General features: G+C 36.8%; 1 protein-coding gene across 1 annotated transcript in view; it reads right to left on the bottom strand.

Annotated features, from left to right (window-relative positions):
* Nucleotides 1–4,347: 4,347 nt before the first annotated feature.
* The window catches only part of LOC131201287 (deleted in malignant brain tumors 1 protein-like), a 57,202-nt gene continuing 36,577 nt past the window's right edge, over nucleotides 4,348–24,972 (bottom strand). The window contains exons 12-22 of the mRNA XM_058189105.1: nucleotides 24,691–24,838; nucleotides 23,509–23,729; nucleotides 22,478–22,650; nucleotides 21,669–22,057; nucleotides 18,209–18,480; nucleotides 12,769–12,916; nucleotides 11,585–11,805; nucleotides 10,557–10,729; nucleotides 9,748–10,136; nucleotides 6,289–6,560; nucleotides 4,348–5,180 (exon numbers count right to left, since the gene is read on the bottom strand). Of these exons, the coding sequence (XP_058045088.1) occupies nucleotides 5,026–5,180; nucleotides 6,289–6,560; nucleotides 9,748–10,136; nucleotides 10,557–10,729; nucleotides 11,585–11,805; nucleotides 12,769–12,916; nucleotides 18,209–18,480; nucleotides 21,669–22,057; nucleotides 22,478–22,650; nucleotides 23,509–23,729; nucleotides 24,691–24,838 (2,561 nt within the window). The 3' untranslated portion in view covers nucleotides 4,348–5,025. The remainder of the gene's footprint in view (nucleotides 5,181–6,288; nucleotides 6,561–9,747; nucleotides 10,137–10,556; nucleotides 10,730–11,584; nucleotides 11,806–12,768; nucleotides 12,917–18,208; nucleotides 18,481–21,668; nucleotides 22,058–22,477; nucleotides 22,651–23,508; nucleotides 23,730–24,690; nucleotides 24,839–24,972) is intronic.

The raw sequence follows: 24,972 nt of genomic DNA on the forward strand, positions 1-24,972 counted from the left end.
TTCAGAGTGATCTCTGCTGTGACTGAACTCTGATTCTGTGTGGTAATTCAATCCCAGCTTCATTGAACTAAAGTTTCTTCTCAAAGATTTGCAGATCCTTTAATCCCAGCCATGCTTATGGATACTTGTGCATATTCTCTAAGTATTCATCCATTCATCAAATGGATATAATGTAAAGGCAGAGAAAACTATAATCTAAATCAAGGAAGAGGTAGCAATAATACAATTATTTGAAGCCAAGAACTAAGTAAGGCAAAGATGGAAGACATACTTATGTTGGCATGGAAAAGATAAGGTAGTGCAGAAAGCTAAGAATGGAAAATTGTATGATTACTTAATGAATGAATACATAAGGAAGAGGTTTTCAGGCAGTTCAAGGAGAAGTCAAGGCCTTGGCACTTCAAGTGCCAAAGAAGAAATGAGAAATCACTCAAGCAAATTTGTTAATCTAAAACAAACTAATCTTTATCTGCAATAGTGTCTGCAAAAAAAATATTTACAAGGAAATTCACTAGTTTCTCTTCATCCACATGAATGTGAGCATAGTAAGGGTCAGTTATGGTGAAACATGTTGATGCACACACACAACCAAGGAAAGCCGATCTCTGATCATTTTAAACACAATTTTAAAAATATCTTATTTATTTATTTATTTAGTCATACAGTATATATAAGCATAAGCATGAAATAACTATACAATATATATATATATATATATATATATATATATATATATATATATATATATATATATGTGTGTGTGTGTGTGTGTGTGTGTGTGTGTGTTTTCTGAGGTTTTCGCGGGTGTTTGTATGTAGGTCTTTGGTTATTCAGGTTTTCTCCCGCGTAAAATTGGAAGTGTCTTGGCGACGTTTTGACGAAGTCTCAATCGTCATCTTCAGGCTTCAGCTTGTGCTTCTGGGAGCAATGTGTGATTGCAGCTGTTTCTTCCTTTTAACTGCCAGTGGGGATAAACTAGCAGTTAAAAAGGAAGAAACAGCTGCAATCACACATTGCTCCCAGAAGCACGAAGCTGAAGCCTGAAGATGACGAATGAGACTTTGTCGAAACGTCGCCAAGACACTTCCAATTTTACGCGGGAGAAAACCCGAATAACCAAAGACCTATATATATATATATATATATATATATATATATATATATATATATATATATATATATGTATGTATGTATAAGTATGTAATAACTATATTAATTGGATATAACGAAAGGAAACAATAGGACAGGAACGGTAGGCACGCTTGTGCTCTTATGCACGCCCCTTACAGACCTCTTAGAAATGGGGTGAGGTCAATAGTAGACAGTTTTTGGTTGAAGCTTTGGGGATTATGGGAAGAGACCACAGAGTCAGGTAGTTTATTCCAAGCATTAACAACTCTGTTACTGAAGTCATATTTTCTGCAATCAAGATTGGAGCAGTTAACATTAAGCTTAAATCTATTGTGTGCTCATGTATTGTTGCAATTGAAGCTGAAGCAGTCTTCGACAGGAAGGACATTGTAATAGATGATTTTATGAGTTAAACTCAGGTCATGTCGAAGACAGCGTAGTTCTAAATTTTCTAAACCCAGGATTTCAAGTCTGGTGGGATAAGGTATTTTGTTGTATTCAGAGAAGTGGAGAACTCTTCTTGTAAAATATTTCTGGACAAGTTCAATTGTATTGATGTCAGAAATGTGGTATGGGTTCCAGACAGTCGAGCTGTATTCAAGAATTGGTCTAGCAAATGTTTTATATGTTCTAGTTAGTAGTGTAGTGTTTTTTGAGAAGAAGTTACGCAAGATTAGGTTTACAACTCTTAAAACCTTTTTTGCGATGTAGTTGCAGTGGGCTTTGGCACTTAGATCATTTGATATGAAAACTCCAAGGTCTTTAACAGGGTGGGGGTCATCTGTAAGATAATGTCCATCAAGCTTGTATTTAGTGTTTGGGTTCTTTTTTCCAATATGTAAGACTGAGCATTTGCTGGTTGAGATTCGGAGTTGCCAAGTTTTAGACCATTCAGATACAAAGTCAAGGTGTTTTTAAAGGGTAGTTGTATTGTTGGTGGTAAATAGTTTGACATCGTCAGCAAAGAGAACACAATTACTTGTAATATGGTCACAGAGATCATTAATGTATAATATGAAGAGTGTTGGTCCAAGAACACTGCCTTGTGGAACGCCACTTTTGACAGGAACAGGATTTGATAGAGCATTGCCAATTTTGACCACTTGTTGTCTGTTTGATAGAAAAGCTGTTATCCAATTGTGGAGGGGTCCTGAAATGCCATAGGATTTTAGTTTTAGGAGAAGTTTATCATGTTCTACTGAGTCAAAAGTTTTACAGAAGTCTATGTAGATTGCATCTATTGCTCCGCCCTTATCAAGATTTGTAGTCCATATGTTTTTGCAGTGAAGAAGTTATAAGTTACAGGATAATTTTTTTCTGAAACCGAATTGTTTATTAGAGAGTAGGTTGTTTATTTCTAGGTGGAAGGTAATGGATTGGTTGATGATAGATTCCATTACTTTGCAGGTGACGCAGCATAGAGAGATTGGTTTGTAGTTTTCAACTAGGCTGGGGTCTCCTTTTTTGAAGACAGGGATGACCGTGGCTAGTGACCAAAGTTTGGGAAGGGAACTGGTCATGAAGGCTTTTTCAAAGATTATGCTTAGGGGTTCTGCTATATTAGTGGAAAGTTTTTTTTAAGGAGTATGCACATAGTCCATCAGGTCCAATAGATAGGGATGGTTTCAGTTTGCGACGAGCTTTTTCAACATTATCTTCTGTGAAGTCTGTATGTGTTAGGTCGTTGTACTCATTATTGGTACGATTGGGGAATGTTGGGTATGAGCCATTACTGTTAACAAAGACTGAGCCAAAGAATGTGTTAAAGAGGTTTACTTTAACTGTTTCATCATTATATTTTTTGCCCTTAGATTCTTTTAGTGGTGGGATGGATCTTGAATCTTTAAGTTTGTTGTTCACAAAATTATAAAAAGTATGATTGGAATTTGTGCGCAGAAGGTCTTCTGCGCACAAATTTTCATCAACATATCTTCTAGATATGTTGTTGAAAATTCTCTGTCAACCAGGTAGAGTCGACTGGAAGTTGATTCATGATATTGGAGTTCTTTTCTTGTTGATTCAAAACATTTTGCTGCATATCCAAGTAGCTTCTTCAGTCTTATTGACACTGAAGAAGCTACTTAGATAAGCAGCAAAATGTTTTGAACCAACACGAAAAGAAGTTCAGTTGCCATGAATCAACTTCCAGATACATTATAGATAGTTCTGCTTAATTCTGTAAGTGTATTGATCCTTTGCTATTCAGCATATTGTTGTCACTATGTGTAACATATTTTAAACAGGTGGTTGAATGAAATGCAGAAGACTACTTAAATAACAAGCTAACAATGGAAAACTAACTTTAAATACGTTGAAATGAAAACAGACACCCTGCTTCTTGAAACAGAACTTCACTAGACATGCAATTCCTATGACTTCACTCTTAAAGTTGTTGTTAAAGAATAGGGTAGAATGATGCCCGAGCCTTTATCCTCCTTTTCTATATTCAATAAACCACTGAGATTTGGGGTATAGGAGCATTTTTATTTATGAACATTCTCCATTTATTGGACAGAGGCCTATTTAAAAATATACATACCGTATCTAAATTCAGCAGGAATAAAACAATTCCTTCCTTTTCAACTTTGCATCTACTTTTAACATCCTTGAGGGGTCCTGGGTGCTCTCTGAGCTTGGATGTTTTCCTACAGACATTTCATTATCCAAATTAGATATCATCATCAGTGCTGATAATGTTACCTAGTATGGATTAATGAAACATCTTCAGGAAAACAGCCAAGCTCAGAGAGCACTGAGGACACGTCATTTCAACCTGAACGATAAATATTCTCCTTTATTGATGTAACATTCTGATTTTTTTTCACTCTGTCTAGTTCTTCCAAGATTGCTATGGATTATATTCAAGTATGTGTTTCCAATAATATAATTATTATACTCTCCATACCCATTTCCTACCAGGATCCAGGAACATGTAAGTGTGCATCTTTTTAGTCAGCTGAATAAATAACCATAATAATACAGGACATACTTTGGAAAACCACACATTTTTCACATTCTAAAGAGTTTACAATTTAACTTTTTAAAAAAATCCTTTCCTAGTGTTGTTCTGTGAAGACTACAGCCATGTGGGTTGCCTTGAGGGACTATCTGATCAAACTTTGACTCTTGGCAAAAGATTTGACTAACTGGCCATGCTGTTCTTTGAGAAATAATCATTAGACTACTTTTCCTGAATCTTTTTGAATCACTAGAAATACTTGGCAGTATTTCATCAAGATTTTGCATCAAGATTTTCTTGTTGCTATTGTACTTGATTAATAATTTCTCATCTGTACTATTATATTCTGGGTTGGGCCACTTTGGAGGACAACATGGAAATATCTGCTGATCTGTTTGCAACTTGTATCTTGCTTAAGATGAACTAATGAATATATACATTCTCTTTCAACACTTTTTTCTCAGTTGATAGTAGAATTAAGATAGCCAGACTGGAGATAACTTGATAAAAATTGTAGAACTTTCAGAAACAAGCTTCCTGCTAAAGTGAAATTGTATTTTATTTAATTAAATAGGAAGAATAAAGAGAACAGAGGTGCTTGTTGCATATTTTCGTCCTGAACTGGGAAGGACTGAAGAGACATTATATGGGATGAAATTCCAGCCCTCATCCCTTCATTCTGGACAGTGTGTTTAAGAATATTACAAAATTCCGTACAAATATATTCTTCAGATTGCTACTATAAATTTAATGAATTTTTCAAGACCTTATTTTCTAGTTCTTAAATTTAATGTAAAAGCAAAATCAATGTAAATCACAAGAATATTAATACATCAGAGAAATACTGGTATTGCTGTTGAGGACACTCTCCATCCAATAATTAAGTTCATCACAATTAACTCAGCACTGGTTTATAACACAAGATTTTTAAGTCCTCACATTATCTCATATGGAATTGATCTTTTCCACTTGTTTTTCAGAATAATTCCTGCAAGAGTCATGGCAACGACTGCAAGGATGGCAGCAGCAACTATGTAAGGTACATGGGAATCAGGAGTTGCCAATTTTTCCTGGCCTTCCAGATTTGCTTCTGCAAATAAAATCAGAAGAAAATGATGGTACATCATCTACATGAACTGTGATTGAAAAACATCCTAGAAATTAGTGGTCAATTAAACATAAGCTAATATGCATATAACCAGACTGAAAATTATTTATCAGGAACAGGGATGTCAAATTCAAGGCCTGGGGGCCGGATTTGAAACACAGGGTTCAAATCCGTGCGCTCTCACAGGGAGGGACTCCTTAGGGTGCCGTCCTCCAGGAAGTACCGACTGGCGACACCCAGGGGAAGGGCCTTCTCTGTGGGGGCTCCCACCCTCTGGAATGAACTTCCCCCAGGACTCCGTCAACTTCCCGACCTTCGAACCTTTCGCCGCGAGCTTAAGACACATCTATTTATTTGCGCAGGACTGGATTAGAATTTTAATTTTAAATTTAGTTTTTAACGGGGTTTTATTATTTTAATTATAATTTTAAATTCGGCCTTATTCAATAAGTTTTTTAATTAGTGTTTTATCTTATATTTATATTTGTGTTTTTATCAGGCTGTAAACCGCCCTGAGTCCCTCGGGAGATAGGGCGGTATAAAAATGTGATTAAATAAATAAATAAATAAATAAGGGTGCTTAGATCTGGCCCACGGGGCACCCTGGAAACAGCAAAGGACCAGCCTGTGGTGCCTCTGCTAGTGAAAATGGAGCTAGGGAGGGCCACGGGCAGCCCTCTCAAGATCCATGGGTGGCCCTCCTGAGCTCCATTTTCGCTGGCAGAAGGTTGCAAAAAGCCGTCACAACCGAAAACAGAGCTCAGGAGCCCGTTTTCATGGGCAGAGCACTCAGGCCACCAAAGGCACCCCCAACGCGAGTAACGTCGAGCTGGCTCTGCCCACCTTGGCCCCCTGAGGTCAAATACAACCCTGATGCAGCCCTCAATGAAATAGAGTTTGACACCCTGATCAGGAATAATGAATGCTGCAGGACAGGGAGTGGTAATCAGGACTGTGGTTATTGTCAGTTATTTCAAATTATTTCTTGCTTTTTAGCAATTCTCCCAATTTTTCATGCTACTTGCTCTTGAAAGAACTGAGTGGCACTGATTATTTTTAGAACCATGAAAGAAGTTTTGATTCAGTTTACCAAAGTTTCTGTTCTGAACACCATCCTTCACAACTTCGATGGGGCCAATAATGACATCTAGGTTTTCATGATAGGAGCCTGTATCTCTCTTGGATCGGAGCAGGCAGCCTCGATTACATCTTGAGTAGTAGTCATAGGATCTGCAAACCACCACTTTACACTGCAGGTAAACTGATGGGTGCCTGCCCATGAAGGCAAAGGCTTGGAAGGAAAAACGAAGAATGTTTCTATATGGGGAGTAGTAAGTCTGATAGGTAGATTCTTTAACACACCTGCATTAAAAAAAGGAAGATTTATTGGCATTAATTAGCATGCCAGTTATTGCATTTATTATATTCAATTTATTTTCCATAATTTTCACATTAAAATAACCCAAATGCAATGAATGTGCTGTGTATGGAAGTAAAAAAAAACAGCATCCTGTATAATATTGATACATCCAATCAGGGGATTAAAAAAAATTATCAACTTGTTCTCTGCCTGGTTGCTGGGTGGGCGTGGCCATAGTGGATGTGGGCTACTTGGCCTCCTGTACCATGGTGGGAGGGCGTTTTCACCCTCCCCAAGCTCTGGAGTCTTTCCTCAAGAATCCAGGAGGCAAAAACAGGCTCCCGAGCTCTGGAGCACCTCCAGAGCCCTCCAGAGGCTGGAAACAGGCCCGTTTCCAGACTTCCAGAACTTCCAGGAGGCCCGTGTTTTGTCCTCCCAGAGCCTCTGTGCAGGCCCTGCACTTACCTGGCCTCCAAACAGGCCACACGAAGACTCCTGGGCGGGGAAGGGCAGATGTAAAATTAGCATCCAGTTCATCCGAACTGGCCCAAACCAGATGAATCCCACCCCTGCATCTGGTTGAATCCATTTATGTCAGTGCCCAACTAATGAACTTTCTCTGAGAAAGTCTTTAAAAAGTCTGAATATGAAAAATAGGACTGTATTTGATTTCCAGCACTGACATATGGCAAGGGAAGTCAAAACAGGCAAGAGTATTATTGTGATTTTGATGCATTACAAAAGAATCTCAATCATCTTCTTATCTCTTGTGACATCCCCTTTCCTGGATGCCATTTATCCCAATAAATACCTCCAATATTTCAGGCAGAGTACGTTATTGATTTCTCATATTTGAATTGTTAATATTTAGAAATGCTGAACATGCTTTGGCAACACAAAAAACAAGAAAGCCAGCTCTATAACTGTAAATGTCATCTTATTAAATGAATTTGTATTCATTTCAGACCAGGTATGGAAGATGACTATCATCAAACTACATAAATCAACTTATGAAAATCATTATTTACAATATGTTCTAGTGGCTCCTATCCTCAATGACATTCACAAGTAGTACAGAATTTCATGGGAAATCAAGACAATTAATATTTTTCTAGGGAAAGAAAACCAGCTTTGAATAACTGAGACATTGGAAGTTTTCTTGTGATCTTCTTCAAGATATCTATTTATACATTGTTGGAGAAAGAATAAGGTTCCAGTTAAAAAAAAAGTTTAAAAACTCTTAAGTGTGGAGTTTTTGTTTATACTAAGATGTAATATATTTTATATCAGATGACCCTCCCTGGCAAATGCAATTTATCTGATAAATGTACAAAGGGACCTATAGTGTTCACTTGTTAATTATTGCTATGCACAAAATTTAAATCCTGTTTATCTTGTTTCACATATTTTATTAAACTTCTTAGGCTGCTTTTTATCCCATTTGCTAAGCTAAGTGGAAAAATTAGCCAAGCTTGACTGATCTCAGAAAGCTAAGCAAGATTTGGCCTGCTGGTATTGTTCAGAGAAAACTACATGGATAGATCAATAGGTTCATCAAGAACCTAGCTCCACTCATGGCATAATTCAAATTTGCCCTATATGATTTAGAATCTTTGGTCTCATCAGACCACAAGACTATCATAACCATGGTTAGGTTGCTTGTAAAAATTATGTTCTGGTTTGCCAATCTGAAGGCATAAATAAAAGCTCTGATTAAGTACCACTGCTTCTGGGTAATGTTCAGCATATGATCTTTTACTGTTCTTTCAATTTTAAAGCTTTGTTTTCTCAAGAAAAGTAAAAGATGCATATCAACTTGATCTTTACAATGTCAATTCAAAATAGACATAATGCCAGGTCAGTAAACCTTAACTTTGATGAAAAAGACTATCCAAACTACTTGCCAAATGATTTGTCAATACACATATATTCTGATTCAGAATTATATACCAGGAACAAGGAACACTGCAGAGGATTGGTTTCAGAAATGAATAAAAGTTTCACGTGCAACCCATGTCACTGGAATGTCTTCTGATTTTAATCTCAAGGAAATAAATATATTGCTGTAATTAAATTCTTTAAGGTCAAAATCCACAGATGGCCCTTTGGCAGCATGCTACCAAACTGTACTCCAAGATGTAGTGGCTGAAGAAAGCCAGAATTATGTTTGACTTGATTTAATGGACCCAGAAGGTTGATGTAAATAAGTCCCTTAAAGAATTTTCCTTCTGTGGCATTAAAATATGACAGTCTGATAACAATTTGTGATGGTCTACAGGAAAAAAGATATATAATTCAAGAGTCATCTGTTATTTTGAGGATCTTGGGTTGCATATTCGTGATTTAAATGTAGCTACTTTAAAAAAGTTGATTGGTTAAATTAGACAAAAGGAAAGCAAAAGCAGAGAGAGAATGAGAGAGAGAGAGGTGAACAAATGAGAATCTTTGCTATCTGGATTTCTTTATCAAAAGGCCCAGAACTTTCTAGTTCTACTGGACTCTACTGTACTCTACTTTCTACTGGAACTCAGGATTCCTGGATAATTAGCAAATGTATTCTGAATGGAAGGGCCTTTGGTTATTTCAGCTTTAAGCCTTTGCCTGTTGTATATATAACAGTTAGCAGAATAGAGATGGAAAGTAGAACATTAGGTGAGCTACATCATGAAGGAAGTAAGCTGGTAGATGGGAATGGTATTACTAACACTTTTGTGGCTTACCACATTCAAACCCATAGCAAAAGTGAGTCCTCTGCAGAAAATGTAACACAAATTTGGGACAAACCACTATTCTCCTATATGGGGCGAGGGAGAATTTCTAAGGTCAGAATGATCCTGAGATTTCAAATGTATTACAAATAGTTTCCTGTTAGATATGGTTTACTATAACAGTGCAAGCTTTCTAGAACTTTTGGCTCAGCATAATGTTATGTAGAGTTCTGTTACATGCAAACCTCAAAACTCCTAGAATTATGTTACATGCAAACTCAAAGAGAGGAGAAGATCCTATTGACATGAAGACACAATTGCAATGGAATTGTGAATGTTGTTTCTGGTCTGATCTACCCAGTTATTTAACTACCAAATAACTATACCACATAGAAGTTTGGAAAATAAAAGCAATCAAAATTAATGTATTCCCACATTTTCCCACAAAACCAAATAGCTTGAAAGAAGATGAAGTCCTTACCCATTTTTGATAATGTCGTAAGTTAGGTTTGTAAAATCATTGTAATTGGGTGATGCTGTACAAGTATCCAAAAACATCTGCAGGTTGGAATCGGAACTATAGAGATAAGCTTGCAAATATAACCTTTGATTTAATACGACATAATAAGGCATATCATTCACTGGTTTCCAGAAGGATGAGTCATAAAATGTAAGGTTCACACTATATTGGCCATATTGTGTTTCGTTAATCTCTTTGGTTTGCTGAGCGATATACATTGTTTCTATCCAGGTGTTTTGAAGCATCTTGCAGTTGACATGCACAAGAAGATCTGGTACCCTTCTTATGAAGTCTTGTGAAGGGGCAATTACTGAGATCTCATTTGAATATGTAATAGTATCGGCATCAACCTGTTTGAAACATGAAACAATTGATATAAGATCCTTTTTATCTGGTCAATCATGTTAGAGATGCTATAAAAATATTGGCTGTGCCAATAGATGTTGGCCAGAAAGCATTCCCATATTCAAAATGTCCATAAAAAACTGAACTACACTGAGAGTACAGCTAAGAAAACAGAGAAATGATTGGCTACAGAGGAGAAAATGGGTCCTGTCAATCATTGTGCTTTGAGCTCCTGCTATTTGTCACAAACACGTTTCAATCTGGAGCATTGTCTTAAATAAATCCCTGAATGATTGAATTCCTGAATGATTGAATGATTGAATTCCTGAATGATTGAATCATCCTACTTCTGCTTTAAGGAAAAAATGAAAGAATTAATGAATGAGTGACTCATGCAGCAAAAACATTCTAAGAAGTCTCCATACATCTCTTCTGGTCCGACAGCCATTATATGGTATGTTGAATATAACATAATATGGTGTGATCCTCGGTCTGCAGTTGGGATCCATCAAGCTGACACTCCATGGATTATAGCCTTGAGAGTTCAGATAACTTCTACTAATTGCAGCTTCCATATAGGTCGGCTGGCAAACAAGAGCTGTCAAGGAGGAAAAAGAAATCTTATTGCTGCACTGAAATACATACAGTATGGCAATAATTTATTATTATGCTTATTTTATGAATCTAACGCCATCTCAGCACAAAATAACAAAATTTTGCCTGCCAAATAATTTTACATATTCTGCAGCTTAATAACTTTTGCTTTAAATTGAAAGCATGCCGGAAAGATGCTTTCCAGGCAACCATAAAAAACAGTCTCTGGATCTTGCCCCCCCATATACCACCCATGTCTACATCAGGATACTGAACTCATTGGGCGTAGTTTTGCGTGACTTCTTTTATATCTAACTCCATTCTTAAAGGTCTCTCAAAAACTGGAGGGCAATTATATGCCCAAATGCTTACTCTCTGAAGCACATAAATGGAAATTTCAAAATAATCTATGTTGATTAATTGGAATTGGAATATTTTTCATGGCATTACAATCATAGTACAGCAAAGACCTGAAAACTTTGCTAAGAATCAGCTTCTGAAATTTGGCTTGAAATTTGGCTCAAAGTTAGGTGTTAGATCACATGAAAATCACATAATAGCCACTCTAGAATATAAATCTTAGTTGTTTGGAACTACACAGTTCCTTATTTCAAGGATATTCACATTTTGTTCAACTGTTTAGTCTGTAGATACCATTGCGCATGCTTATAGGTATCTGGTTCAAAACTGTTCTATCTTACAAACCCTCTACCAGGGTATACCAAAAGGAAGAATTAAAAACTAAATAAATTGTATCTCATTATACCAAAATTGAATAAGATGCTAAAAATTTTCACGAAATTCTAAATAATATTCAGAAGGTCAGTAAATGAAAAGTGAATAACAACGTTATACTTACTTGTGTTTTGATTTCCAGAGATGCTGTGATAGTTTGCAAGGAATCCCCTTCTTGTGACACTTCTATCACTATGGAATTTAATTGTCATCATATTGGAACTTGATGTAAAAGTGTGATAATAGCCATAACAAATTTTCCCAAGCAGTGAGGCAGTATGAAGAGGTCCATCATAGATTTCAACATAATCACAACGGCATCTATATCTATCACATTCTTCTAGACTGGAAAGCAAAACAGGAGTACAGTGTTTACATAGATATTGTTTAGTTTGTAATTTATACATTTACTCCGATATTCCAAGAGAGAAGTTTTATTTTGTGTGTGTTAGTAATAAAATTCTCTCTGTGATTAGTTCCAGTAAAAGGAGACATAACAAAAGCAATATTTGAACTTGTAACTTCCCAATTCATTTAAGGTAGCTGTTTTCAATTCTTTCAACTGGTGAAATGGCCACTCGTTCATTAATTAATTGCGGCAATGCTGCTGGCAGTGATAAGGATGACAATTTATAACAAACAATAATTTGGGTAAAAATGTTAATGTACTTGGCACAAAATTTGAATATATAACACTGACATATTAGTCCAATAACATGGAACTGGATAGACTTTTTCTGAGAAAATATTTTGGAATGGGTAAAACTCCAGAAATTCTTCCCTCTTCCAGAAAGTCATATTATCTATTTCATGAAGTTCTCCCTTTAAAAGAACAAAAGAGATACTGAGGAATAGGTTTAACAGGACCTTTTACGACTTGAGAAATCAAAGACTGCACTTTGATTTAAACATTCCTCCTCTTACCACATCCTTTCTCAATATTTTTTGTCAGCTGACTTTGTATAGTGCAGTAGATAGAAATTATTGAAATTATTTTCATATATTAATTATTTGTAGAGACTGATAAATATTGATTAGTCCATTTAAACATTTCAAACATTGGATCAAACTTTAGATGAGTTCCTCTCCATGTGTGGAGCTTGGACTGATTTTTCTGTCCTTAAAAAGAACTACCATTACCAAGCTCTACCATGGCTTAACTAATTACCTTCAGCCAAATCCATTGCCTCAAGTTTACAATCCGATTGCATTTTGAAAAGTGCGCTCTGTAATTTGAACTCATCTTGATCTATTTAATATACAAGTCTCGGTATTGTGATGCATGCATTAAAAACAGCTTTAACTTACAAAAAGTCCTGAAAGGTAAGTCTTATTTGGTAGTTGTTTCTAACTTGTATTTCCCATACACAGTCCACATTGTTTGGATAGTCAGAAGGATAATATGGACTTTTAAATGATCCTGATGGGTATCCAAGAAAACCACCACAAGATTGTCCTGACATTGTTAGTAAAAAGAAATTTAAAAAAAACACATTAGTATCATACAGGGCTAGGATTAGGAGAACCATATTATAAGAAAAATATCAATCTTTGAATCTTTCTTAAACTCAGAATCTTGGTGCCTTCTAGCTTTATGTTCTGAAGGAATCACAATGTCTAAAGCCCATAGTTAATTGTTTTGTGAGATGGGAGATATATAAACCAGACAAACCAATAACAGTGAATTAATCTGAGATGAGACAGAACTGGAATCCTACTCTATAAATTCTCTGTATTAAGGATAATTTTATCAATAATATTTTCTAAACAGTTCTTATTAGAAGCTAACAATTACATTGGTTTTGTTATTCCTATTCATCTGCTAAGAAAAAAGGAGCAAATATTTATGGTCCAAAATCAGTTTCTACTTATAGAAAGAGAAATGAAAATCTGACTTTCCCCCCATTTATTTATTTTTCTTAATGTCTTAAAGTTAAAAAAGCTATAAAAGAAACTGAATTACTCAGTGTTAATCACTACTGCATTGGAGGTCAATATCTGCTTTACCAGTGCTATTTCTCTTCCTAAACTAACACTGTGAAGCTTTCTAAATATCTAATGACATACAGAAGGTTGATTCTCTAAATGAAGTTGAAATATGGTAATAGAAACAATTATAATGTAATTAGATGTGATTTATTTTTTCTACTATGTCACTTTTGTAATAAATCAACTGGGAAGAAAAAAGAGGGCATAAATTAACAACACAAAACTTATATAAAACAGATCATTCAACATCTATAAGATCACTTGGACTGTGAAAATAAGCACTACAAAACGTATTGTAGTTTATATATGGGAATGAATTGTTTATAATTTATTTTATAAGTTAGGTTATAAAAGATAAAAAATGAACACAGGTAGTCCTCGACATACAATAGTTCATTTAGTGACCATTCAAAGTTACAACAGCATGGGAAAAAGTGGCTTATGACCATTAGTCACACTTACAACTATTGCAACATTCTCATGATCACATGATCAAAATTTAGATGCCTTCATATTTATGATGGTTGCAGTGGCCTGGGGTCATGTAATCACCTTTTGTGAGCTTCTGACAAGCCACGTCAATGGGGAAATCAGATTCATTTAACAACCATGTTACTAATTTAACAATTGCAGTGATTCACTTAATAACTGTGGCAAGAAAGGTTGGACAATGGAGCAAAACTCACTTAACTGTCTCACTTAGCAACATAAATTTTAGGTTCAATTGTGATTGTAAGTTAAGGACTGCCTGCATACCTAATAGCAGCAAAATAAATCATGTGTAACTAAAGTCAGAAACCATAATTTCATTAGATAATAATACAAAGGATTTAGAGACTAAATATAGAATTTATTCATGGTTTGGGACCTTTCTTCAATTTTATATCTACAATAATTCTGTATGATAGGGAAGACCACAAGACAATGAATGTCCCAAAGTACACTTACTTTGAGTATTTTGATCAAATGAGTACTTAATAATTCCAGGAAACAGCCAAATATATTTGTTTATACCAAGTACACTTCCTCAAAGACAGCATTCCACATGTATTTATCTCAAAAGGTTTATATGCTGCTCTGAGTATTAACAACCCTATTATACATAAACAGGATTAAATTAGCAGAAATGTCAATCTAGTAATAAAAGCATAAAATAAATGCTAATAGTAATCAATAATACTCATAAAAAAGGAAGAATCAAAATCTATATGTCTCTATCTAAAAAGGCCTATGGAAATATTCAAGTTTTTATCGTTTTATTAAGTCTCAATAGCTTTGAGAAAGACAATCCATTGATAGAAAGTCATCCCAGAAATAGCCAGATTTGGAGCCATAAATATCTTTAAATGTGACAACCAGGACTGGTAACGAAGGCAGCTCTCAGAATAGTATTATATGGCCAAAGTTAGATGTGTCCATAACTACATGAATCTGAGCCTCTGGATTTTGGACTAGTTATAGCTTCCAAGTAGCTCAAAAGTGTCAAATGTAAAACACATTGCAATAGTTCACATTGCAAATGAATAAGGTATCAATGATTCTGAGAAGTGCCTTCTGATGCAGGAAATATTATACCTTCTGCACCAGGTGAGGTGGTGAAAGCCCTTCTTGACTGAGCTGCTATTTGCTTTCTCATCAGGAGATATGAATCTAGAAGGCCCTCTAAATTATGAGCCAATTAGTAAGCAAAAGTGGGAGGACAAAACATGGCCTAGAACAGGGCTATCAAATCCCGGCCCGCAGGCTGGATGTGTCACACACTGGCCACACTCACACCCAGTTTAGCGAAGGGGAAAAAAGTCCCAATATGTCACATGTTGCCGCCGTGATGTGAGTTTCACACTCCTGGCCTAGAATGAAAAATGGAATATACCTAGCGTTTGATAGTTTCAGAAACTACAGGTACTATATCTTATGGAAGTAAGCCTAAACATGTTCTTCCTTGGCCTTCTCTTAATTGCAAGCTTAAAAACCAATATCGGTTGAATCATCATTTACATTCATGTTTCACAATCATACTGGCTGATAATGTTTACACATATTAAGTATTTATTCATTATTAAGCATAAGTATTAAAGTAACTGAGATTGTGATAAAAATAATTCAAGAAATTAGACATTATTTGTTATTCTTGGCAACAACAAGAAGGACTGGGTGCCTGACAGTCTAACCCAAAGGAGGATCGAAAGTATATGTTTGAGGCATTCTCTGTCGTGGTGATTTATTTATTTATTTATTTATTTGTCACAACATTATATATAAGCATAAGCATGAAATAACTATACGATATATAAGCATATATATAATCCTAAGTATTAATAACTATATGAAATTGGATACAATCAAAAGGAACATTTGGACAGGAACGATAGGCATGTTGGTGCTCTTATCCACGCCCCTTACAGACCTCTTAGGAATGGGGTGAGGTCAACAGTAGATAATTTTTGGTTAAAGCTTTGGGGTTTTGGGAAGAGACCACAGAGTCTGGTAGTGCATTCCAGGCATTAACAACTCTGTTTCTGAAGTCATGTTTTCTGCAGTCAAGACGGGAGCAGTTCACATTAAGCTTAAATCTATTGTGCTGTTGTGTATTGTTGCAATTGAAGCTGAAGTAGTCTTCAACAGGAAGGACGTTGTAATTGATGATTCTATCAGTTAAGCTCAGGTTATGTCGAAGGTGGCAGAGTTCTAAATTTTCTAAACTCAGGATTTCAAGTCTGGTGGCATAAGGTATTTTGTTGTAATTAGAGGAGTGGAGAACTCTCCTTATAAAATATTTCTGGACATGCTCAATTGTATTAATGTCTGAAATGATGTATGGGTTCCAGACAGGCGAGCTGTATTCAAGAATTGGTCTAGCAAATGTTTTATATGCTCTGGTTAGTAGTTGATGATCTCTGGAGGGCACGGGACAGGGGTTGTTCCTCTGTCCTTGTCCTATTAGATCTGTCAGCTACTTTTGATACCATCGACCATGGTATCTTGCTGCGATGGTTGGGGGGTTTGGGAGTGGGGGGCACCGTTTTTTGGTGGTTCTCTTCCTACCTCTCTGACCACTCGCAGACGGTGTTGGCAGGGGGGCAGAGGTCAACCGCTAGGCACCTCACTTGTGGGGTGCCAAAGGGTCGATTCTCTCACCTCTCCTGTTCAACATCTACATGAAGCCGCTGGGGGAGATCATCCGTGGGTTTGGGGTGAGTTGTCAACTGTTTGCTGATGACACTCAGCTGTACATCTCCACCCCGAACCACCCCAACGAAGCCACTGATGTGATGTCCCGGTGCCTGGAGGCCGTTCAGTCTGGATAGGGACGAACAGACTTTGACTCAACCCATCCAAGACAGAGTGGCTGTGGATACCAGCGTCCCGGCACAGTCAGCTAATTCCATCGCTGACTGTGGGGGGCGAATCATTGGCGCGCAACTTAGGTGTTCTCCTGGATGTACAGCTGTCTTTAGAAGATCATTTGATGGCCGTCGCCAGGGGAGCTTTTTATCAGGTTTGCCTGATTCGCCAGTTAAGCCCCTTCCTGGATCGGGACTCTCTATGCACAGTCACTCATGCCCTCATTACTTCCCGCCTGGATTACTGCAATGCCCTCTACATGGGGCTCCCCTTGAAGAGCACCAGGAGGCTCCAAATGATGCAAAATGCGGCCGTGCGGGGGATAGAGGGAGCATCACGTAGCTCCCATGTAACACCTCTCCTGCGCAGGCTGCATTGGTTACCGGGTTGCCGGGTGCAATTCAAGGTTTTGGTCATCACCTTTAAAGCGCTCCATGGCATGGGACTGGGATATTTACGGGACCGCCTGCTGCCACCAGTAGCCTCCCATCGACCTGTGCGCTCTCACAGGGAGGGCCTCCTTAGGGTGCCGTTGGCCAAACAATGTCGGCTGGCGGCCCCCAGGGGAAGAGCGTTCTCTGTGGGGGGCCCTGCCCTGTGGAATGAATTATCCATGGGGCTACGCCTACTCCCTGATCTTTGGACCTTTAAGCGCAAGCTTAAGACACATCTATTTATTTGCGCAGGACTGGATTAGAATTTTAATTTTAAATTTAGTTTTTAACGGGGTTTTATTATTTTAATTATAATTTTAAATTCGGCCTTATTCAATAAGTTTTTTAATTAGTGTTTTATCTTATATTTATATTTGTGTTTTTATCAGGCTGTAAACCGCCCTGAGTCCCTCGGGAGATAGGGCGGTATAAAAATGTGATTAAATAAATAAATAAATAAATAAGGGTGCTTAGATCTGGCCCACGGGGCACCCTGGAAACAGCAAAGGACCAGCCTGTGGTGCCTCTGCTAGTGAAAATGGAGCTAGGGAGGGCCACGGGCAGCCCTCTCAAGATCCATGGGTGGCCCTCCTGAGCTCCATTTTCGCTGGCAGAAGGTTGCAAAAAGCCGTCACAACCGAAAACAGAGCTCAGGAGCCCGTTTTCATGGGCAGAGCACTCAGGCCACCAAAGGCACCCCCAATGCGAGTAACGTCGAGCTGGCTCTGCCCACCTTGGCCCCCTGAGGTCAAATACAACCCTGATGCAGCCCTCAATGAAATAGAGTTTGACACCCTGATCAGGAATAATGAATGCTGCAGGACAGGGAGTGGTAATCAGGACTGTGGTTATTGTCAGTTATTTCAAATTATTTCTTGCTTTTTAGCAATTCTCCCAATTTTTCATGCTACTTGCTCTTGAAAGAACTGAGTGGCACTGATTATTTTTAGAACCATGAAAGAAGTTTTGATTCAGTTTACCAAAGTTTCTGTTCTGAACACCATCCTTCACAACTTCGATGGGGCCAATAATGACATCTAGGTTTTCATGATAGGAGCCTGTATCTCTCTTGGATCGGAGCAGGCAGCCTCGATTACATCTTGAGTAGTAGTCATAGGATCTGCAAACCACCACTTTACACTGCAGGTAAACTGATGGGTGCCTGCCCATGAAGGCAAAGGCTTGGAAGGAAAAACGAAGAATGTTTCTATATGGGGAGTAGTAAGTCTGATAGGTAGATTCTTTAACACACCTGCATTAAAAAAAGGAAGATTTATTGGCATTAATTAGCATGCCAGTTATTGCATTTATTATATTCAATTTATTTTCCATAATTTTCACATTAAAATAACCCAAATGCAATGAATGTGCTGTGTATGGAAGTAAAAAAAAACAGCATCCTGTATAATATTGATACATCCAATCAGGGGATTAAAAAAAATTATCAACTTGTTCTCTGCCTGGTTGCTGGGTGGGCGTGGCCATAGTGGATGTGGGCTACTTGGCCTCCTGTACCATGGTGGGAGGGCGTTTTCACCCTCCCCAAGCTCTGGAGTCTTTCCTCAAGAATCCAGGAGGCAAAAACAGGCTCCCGAGCTCTGGAGCACCTCCAGAGCCCTCCAGAGGCTGGAAACAGGCCCGTTTCCAGACTTCCAGAACTTCCAGGAGGCCCGTGTTTTGTCCTCCCAGAGCCTCTGTGCAGGCCCTGCACTTACCTGGCCTCCAAACAGGCCACACGAAGACTCCTGGGCGGGGAAGGGCAGATGTAAAATTAGCATCCAGTTCACCCGAACTGGCCCAAACCAGCTGAATCCCACCCCTGCATCTGGTTGAATCCATTTATGTCAGTGCCCAACTAATGAACTTTCTCTGAGAAAGTCTTTAAAAAGTCTGAATATGAAAAATAGGACTGTATTTGATTTCCAGCACTGACATATGGCAAGGGAAGTCAAAACAGGCAAGAGTATTATTGTGATTTTGATGCATTACAAAAGAATCTCAATCATCTTCTTATCTCTTGTGACATCCCCTTTCCTGGATGCCATTTATCCCAATAAATACCTCCAATATTTCAGGCAGAGTACGTTATTGATTTCTCATATTTGAATTGTTAATATTTAGAAATGCTGAACATGCTTTGGCAACACAAAAAACAAGAAAGCCAGTTCTATAACTGTAAATGTCATCTTATTAAATGAATTTGTATTCATTTCAGACCAGGTATGGAAGATGACTATCATCAAACTACATAAATCAACTTATGAAAATCATTATTTACAATATGTTCTAGTGGCTCCTATCCTCAATGACATTCACAAGTAGTACAGAATTTCATGGGAAATCAAGACAATTAATATTTTTCTAGGGAAAGAAAACCAGCTTTGAATAACTGAGACATTGGAAGTTTTCTTGTGATCTTCTTCAAGATATCTATTTATACATTGTTGGAGAAAGAATAAGGTTCCAGTTAAAAAAAAAGTTTAAAACTCTTAAGTGTGGAGTTTTTGTTTATACTAAGATGTAATATATTTTATATCAGATGACCCTCCCTGGCAAATGCAATTTATCTGATAAATGTACAAAGGGACCTATAGTGTTCACTTGTTAATTATTGCTATGCACAAAATTTAAATCCTGTTTATCTTGTTTCACATATTTTATTAAACTTCTTAGGCTGCTTTTTATCCCATTTGCTAAGCTAAGTGGAAAAATTAGCCAAGCTTGACTGATCTCAGAAAGCTAAGCAAGATTTGGCCTGCTGGTATTGTTCAGAGAAAACTACATGGATAGATCAATAGGTTCATCAAGAACCTAGCTCCACTCATGGCATAATTCAAATTTGCCCTATATGATTTAGAATCTTTGGTCTCATCAGACCACAAGACTATCATAACCATGGTTAGGTTGCTTGTAAAAATTATGTTCTGGTTTGCCAATCTGAAGGCATAAATAAAAGCTCTGATTAAGTACCACTGCTTCTGGGTAATGTTCAGCATATGATCTTTTACTGTTCTTTCAATTTTAAAGCTTTGTTTTCTCAAGAAAAGTAAAAGATGCATATCAACTTGATCTTTACAATGTCAATTCAAAATAGACATAATGCCAGGTCAGTAAACCTTAACTTTGATGAAAAAGACTATCCAAACTACTTGCCAAATGATTTGTCAATACACATATATTCTGATTCAGAATTATATACCAGGAACAAGGAACACCGCAGAGGATTGGTTTCAGAAATGAATAAAAGTTTCACGTGCAACCCATGTCACTGGAATGTCTTCTGATTTTAATCTCAAGGAAATAAATATATTGCTGTAATTAAATTCTTTAAGGTCAAAATCCACAGATGGCCCTTTGGCAGCATGCTACCAAACTGTACTCCAAGATGTAGTGGCTGAAGAAAGCCAGAATTATGTTTGACTTGATTTAATGGACCCAGAAGGTTGATGTAAATAAGTCCCTTAAAGAATTTTCCTTCTGTGGCATTAAAATATGACAGTCTGATAACAATTTGTGATGGTCTACAGGAAAAAAGATATATAATTCAAGAGTCATCTGTTATTTTGAGGATCTTGGGTTGCATATTCGTGATTTAAATGTAGCTACTTTAAAAAAGTTGATTGGTTAAATTAGACAAAAGGAAAGCAAAAGCAGAGAGAGAATGAGAGAGAGAGAGGTGAACAAATGAGAATCTTTGCTATCTGGATTTCTTTATCAAAAGGCCCAGAACTTTCTAGTTCTACTGGACTCTACTGTACTCTACTTTCTACTGGAACTCAGGATTCCTGGATAATTAGCAAATGTATTCTGAATGGAAGGGCCTTTGGTTATTTCAGCTTTAAGCCTTTGCCTGTTGTATATATAACAGTTAGCAGAATAGAGATGGAAAGTAGAACATTAGGTGAGCTACATCATGAAGGAAGTAAGCTGGTAGATGGGAATGGTATTACTAACACTTTTGTGGCTTACCACATTCAAACCCATAGCAAAAGTGAGTCCTCTGCAGAAAATGTAACACAAATTTGGGACAAACCACTATTCTCCTATATGGGGCGAGGGAGAATTTCTAAGGTCAGAATGATCCTGAGATTTCAAATGTATTACAAATAGTTTCCTGTTAGATATGGTTTACTATAACAGTGCAAGCTTTCTAGAACTTTTGGCTCAGCATAATGTTATGTAGAGTTCTGTTACATGCAAACCTCAAAACTCCTAGAATTATGTTACATGCAAACTCAAAAGAGAGGGAGAAGATCCTATTGACATGAAGACACAATTGCAATGGAATTGTGAATGTTGTTTCTGGTCTGATCTACCCAGTTATTTAACTACCAAATAACTATACCACATAGAAGTTTGGAAAATAAAAGCAATCAAAATTAATGTATTCCCACATTTTCCCACAAAACCAAATAGCTTGAAAGAAGATGAAGTCCTTACCCATTTTTGATAATGTCGTAAGTTAGGTTTGTAAAATCATTGTAATTGGGTGATGCTGTACAAGTATCCAAAAACATCTGCAGGTTGGAATCGGAACTATAGAGATAAGCTTGCAAATATAACCTTTGATTTAATACGACATAATAAGGCATATCATTCACTGGTTTCCAGAAGGATGAGTCATAAAATGTAAGGTTCACACTATATTGGCCATATTGTGTTTCGTTAATCTCTTTGGTTTGCTGAGCGATATACATTGTTTCTATCCAGGTGTTTTGAAGCATCTTGCAGTTGACATGCACAAGAAGATCTGGTACCCTTCTTATGAAGTCTTGTGAAGGGGCAATTACTGAGATCTCATTTGAATATGTAATAGTATCGGCATCAACCTGTTTGAAACATGAAACAATTGATATAAGATCCTTTTTATCTGGTCAATCATGTTAGAGATGCTATAAAAATATTGGCTGTGCCAATAGATGTTGGCCAGAAAGCATTCCCATATTCAAAATGTCCATAAAAAACTGAACTACACTGAGAGTACAGCTAAGAAAACAGAGAAATGATTGGCTACAGAGGAGAAAATGGGTCCTGTCAATCATTGTGCTTTGAGCTCCTGCTATTTGTCACAAACACGTTTCAATCTGGAGCATTGTCTTAAATAAATCCCTGAATGATTGAATTCCTGAATGATTGAATGATTGAATTCCTGAATGATTGAATCATCCTACTTCTGCTTTAAGGAAAAAATGAAAGAATTAATGAATGAGTGACTCATGCAGCAAAAACATTCTAAGAAGTCTCCATACATCTCTTCTGGTCCGACAGCCATTATATGGTATGTTGAATATAACATAATATGGTGTGATCCTCGGTCTGCAGTTGGGATCCATCAAGCTGACACTCCATGGATTATAGCCTTGAGAGTTCAGATAACTTCTACTAATTGCAGCTTCCATATAGGTCGGCTGGCAAACAAGAGCTGTCAAGGAGGAAAAAGAAATCTTATTGCTGCACTGAAATACATACAGTATGGCAATAATTTATTATTATGCTTATTTTATGAATCTAACGCCATCTCAGCACAAAATAACAAAATTTTGCCTGCCAAATAATTTTACATATTCTGCAGCTTAATAACTTTTGCTTTAAATTGAAAGCATGCCGGAAAGATGCTTTCCAGGCAACCATAAAAAACAGTCTCTGGATCTTGCCCCCCCATATACCACCCATGTCTACATCAGGATACTGAACTCATTGGGCGTAGTTTTGCGTGACTTCTTTTATATCTAACTCCATTCTTAAAGGTCTCTCAAAAACTGGAGGGCAATTATATGCCCAAATGCTTACTCTCTGAAGCACATAAATGGAAATTTCAAAATAATCTATGTTGATTAATTGGAATTGGAATATTTTTTCATGGCATTACAATCATAGTACAGCAAAAGACCTGAAAAACTTTGCTAAGAATCAGCTTCTGAAATTTGGCTTGAAATTTGGCTCAAAGTTAGGTGTTAGATCACATGAAAATCACATAATAGCCACTCTAGAATATAAATCTTAGTTGTTTGGAACTACACAGTTCCTTATTTCAAGGATATTCACATTTTGTTCAACTGTCTAGTCTGTAGATACCATTGCGCATGCTTATAGGTATCTGGTTCAAAACTGTTCTATCTTACAAACCCTCTACCAGGGTATACCAAAAGGAAGAATTAAAAACTAAATAAATTGTATCTCATTATACCAAAATTGAATAAGATGCTAAAAATTTTCACGAAATTCTAAATAATATTCAGAAGGTCAGTAAATGAAAAGTGAATAACAACGTTATACTTACTTGTGTTTTGATCTCCAGAGATGCTGTGATAGTTTGCAAGGAATCCCCTTCTTGTGACACTTCTATCACTATGGAATTTAATTGTCATCATATTGGAACTTGATGTAAAAGTGTGATAATAGCCATAACAAATTTTCCCAAGCAGTGAGGCAGTATGAAGAGGTCCATCATAGATTTCAACATAATCACAACGGCATCTATATCTATCACATTCTTCTAGACTGGAAAGCAAAACAGGAGTACAGTGTTTACATAGATATTGTTTAGTTTGTAATTTATACATTTACTCCGATATTCCAAGAGAGAAGTTTTATTTTGTGTGTGTTAGTAATAAAATTCTCTCTGTGATTAGTTCCAGTAAAAGGAGACATAACAAAAGCAATATTTGAACTTGTAACTTCCCAATTCATTTAAGGTAGCTGTTTTCAATTCTTTCAACTGGTGAAATGGCCACTCGTTCATTAATTAATTGCGGCAATGCTGCTGGCAGTGATAAGGATGACAATTTATAACAAACAATAATTTGGGTAAAAATGTTAATGTACTTGGCACAAAATTTGAATATATAACACTGACATATTAGTCCAATAACATGGAACTGGATAGACTTTTTCTGAGAAAATATTTTGGAATGGGTAAAACTCCAGAAATTCTTCCCTCTTCCAGAAAGTCATATTATCTATTTCATGAAGTTCTCCCAAAGAACAAAAGAGATACTGAGGAATAGGTTTAACAGGACCTTTTACGACTTGAGAAATCAAAGACTGCACTTTGATTTAAACATTCCTCCTCTTACCACATCCTTTCTCAATATTTTTTGTCAGCTGACTTTGTATAGTGCAGTAGATAGAAATTATTGAAATTATTTTCATATATTAATTATTTGTAGAGACTGAAATAAATATTGATTAGTCCATTTAAACATTTCAAACATTGGATCAAACTTTAGATGAGTTCCTCTCCATGTGTGGAGCTTGGACTGATTTTTCTGTCCTTAAAAAGAACTACCATTACCAAGCTCTACCATGGCTTAACTAATTACCTTCAGCCAAATCCATTGCCTCAAGTTTACAATCCGATTGCATTTTGAAAAGTGCGCTCTGTAATTTGAACTCATCTTGATCTATTTAATATACAAGTCTCGGTATCGTGATGCATGCATTAAAAACAGCTTTAACTTACAAAAAGTCCTGAAAGGTAAGTCTTATTTGGTAGTTGTTTCTAACTTGTATTTCCCATACACAGTCCACATTGTTTGGATAGTCAGAAGGATAATATGGACTTTTAAATGATCCTGATGGGTATCCAAGAAAACCACCACAAGATTGTCCTGACATTGTTAGTAAAAAGAAATTTAAAAAAAACACATTAGTATCATACAGGGCTAGGATTAGGAGAACCATATTATAAGAAAAATATCAATCTTTGAATCTTTCTTAAACTCAGAATCTTGGTGCCTTCTAG

Source organism: Ahaetulla prasina, chromosome 6 (assembly GCF_028640845.1).
Source record: "Ahaetulla prasina isolate Xishuangbanna chromosome 6, ASM2864084v1, whole genome shotgun sequence".
NCBI lineage: Eukaryota > Metazoa > Chordata > Lepidosauria > Squamata > Colubridae > Ahaetulla > Ahaetulla prasina.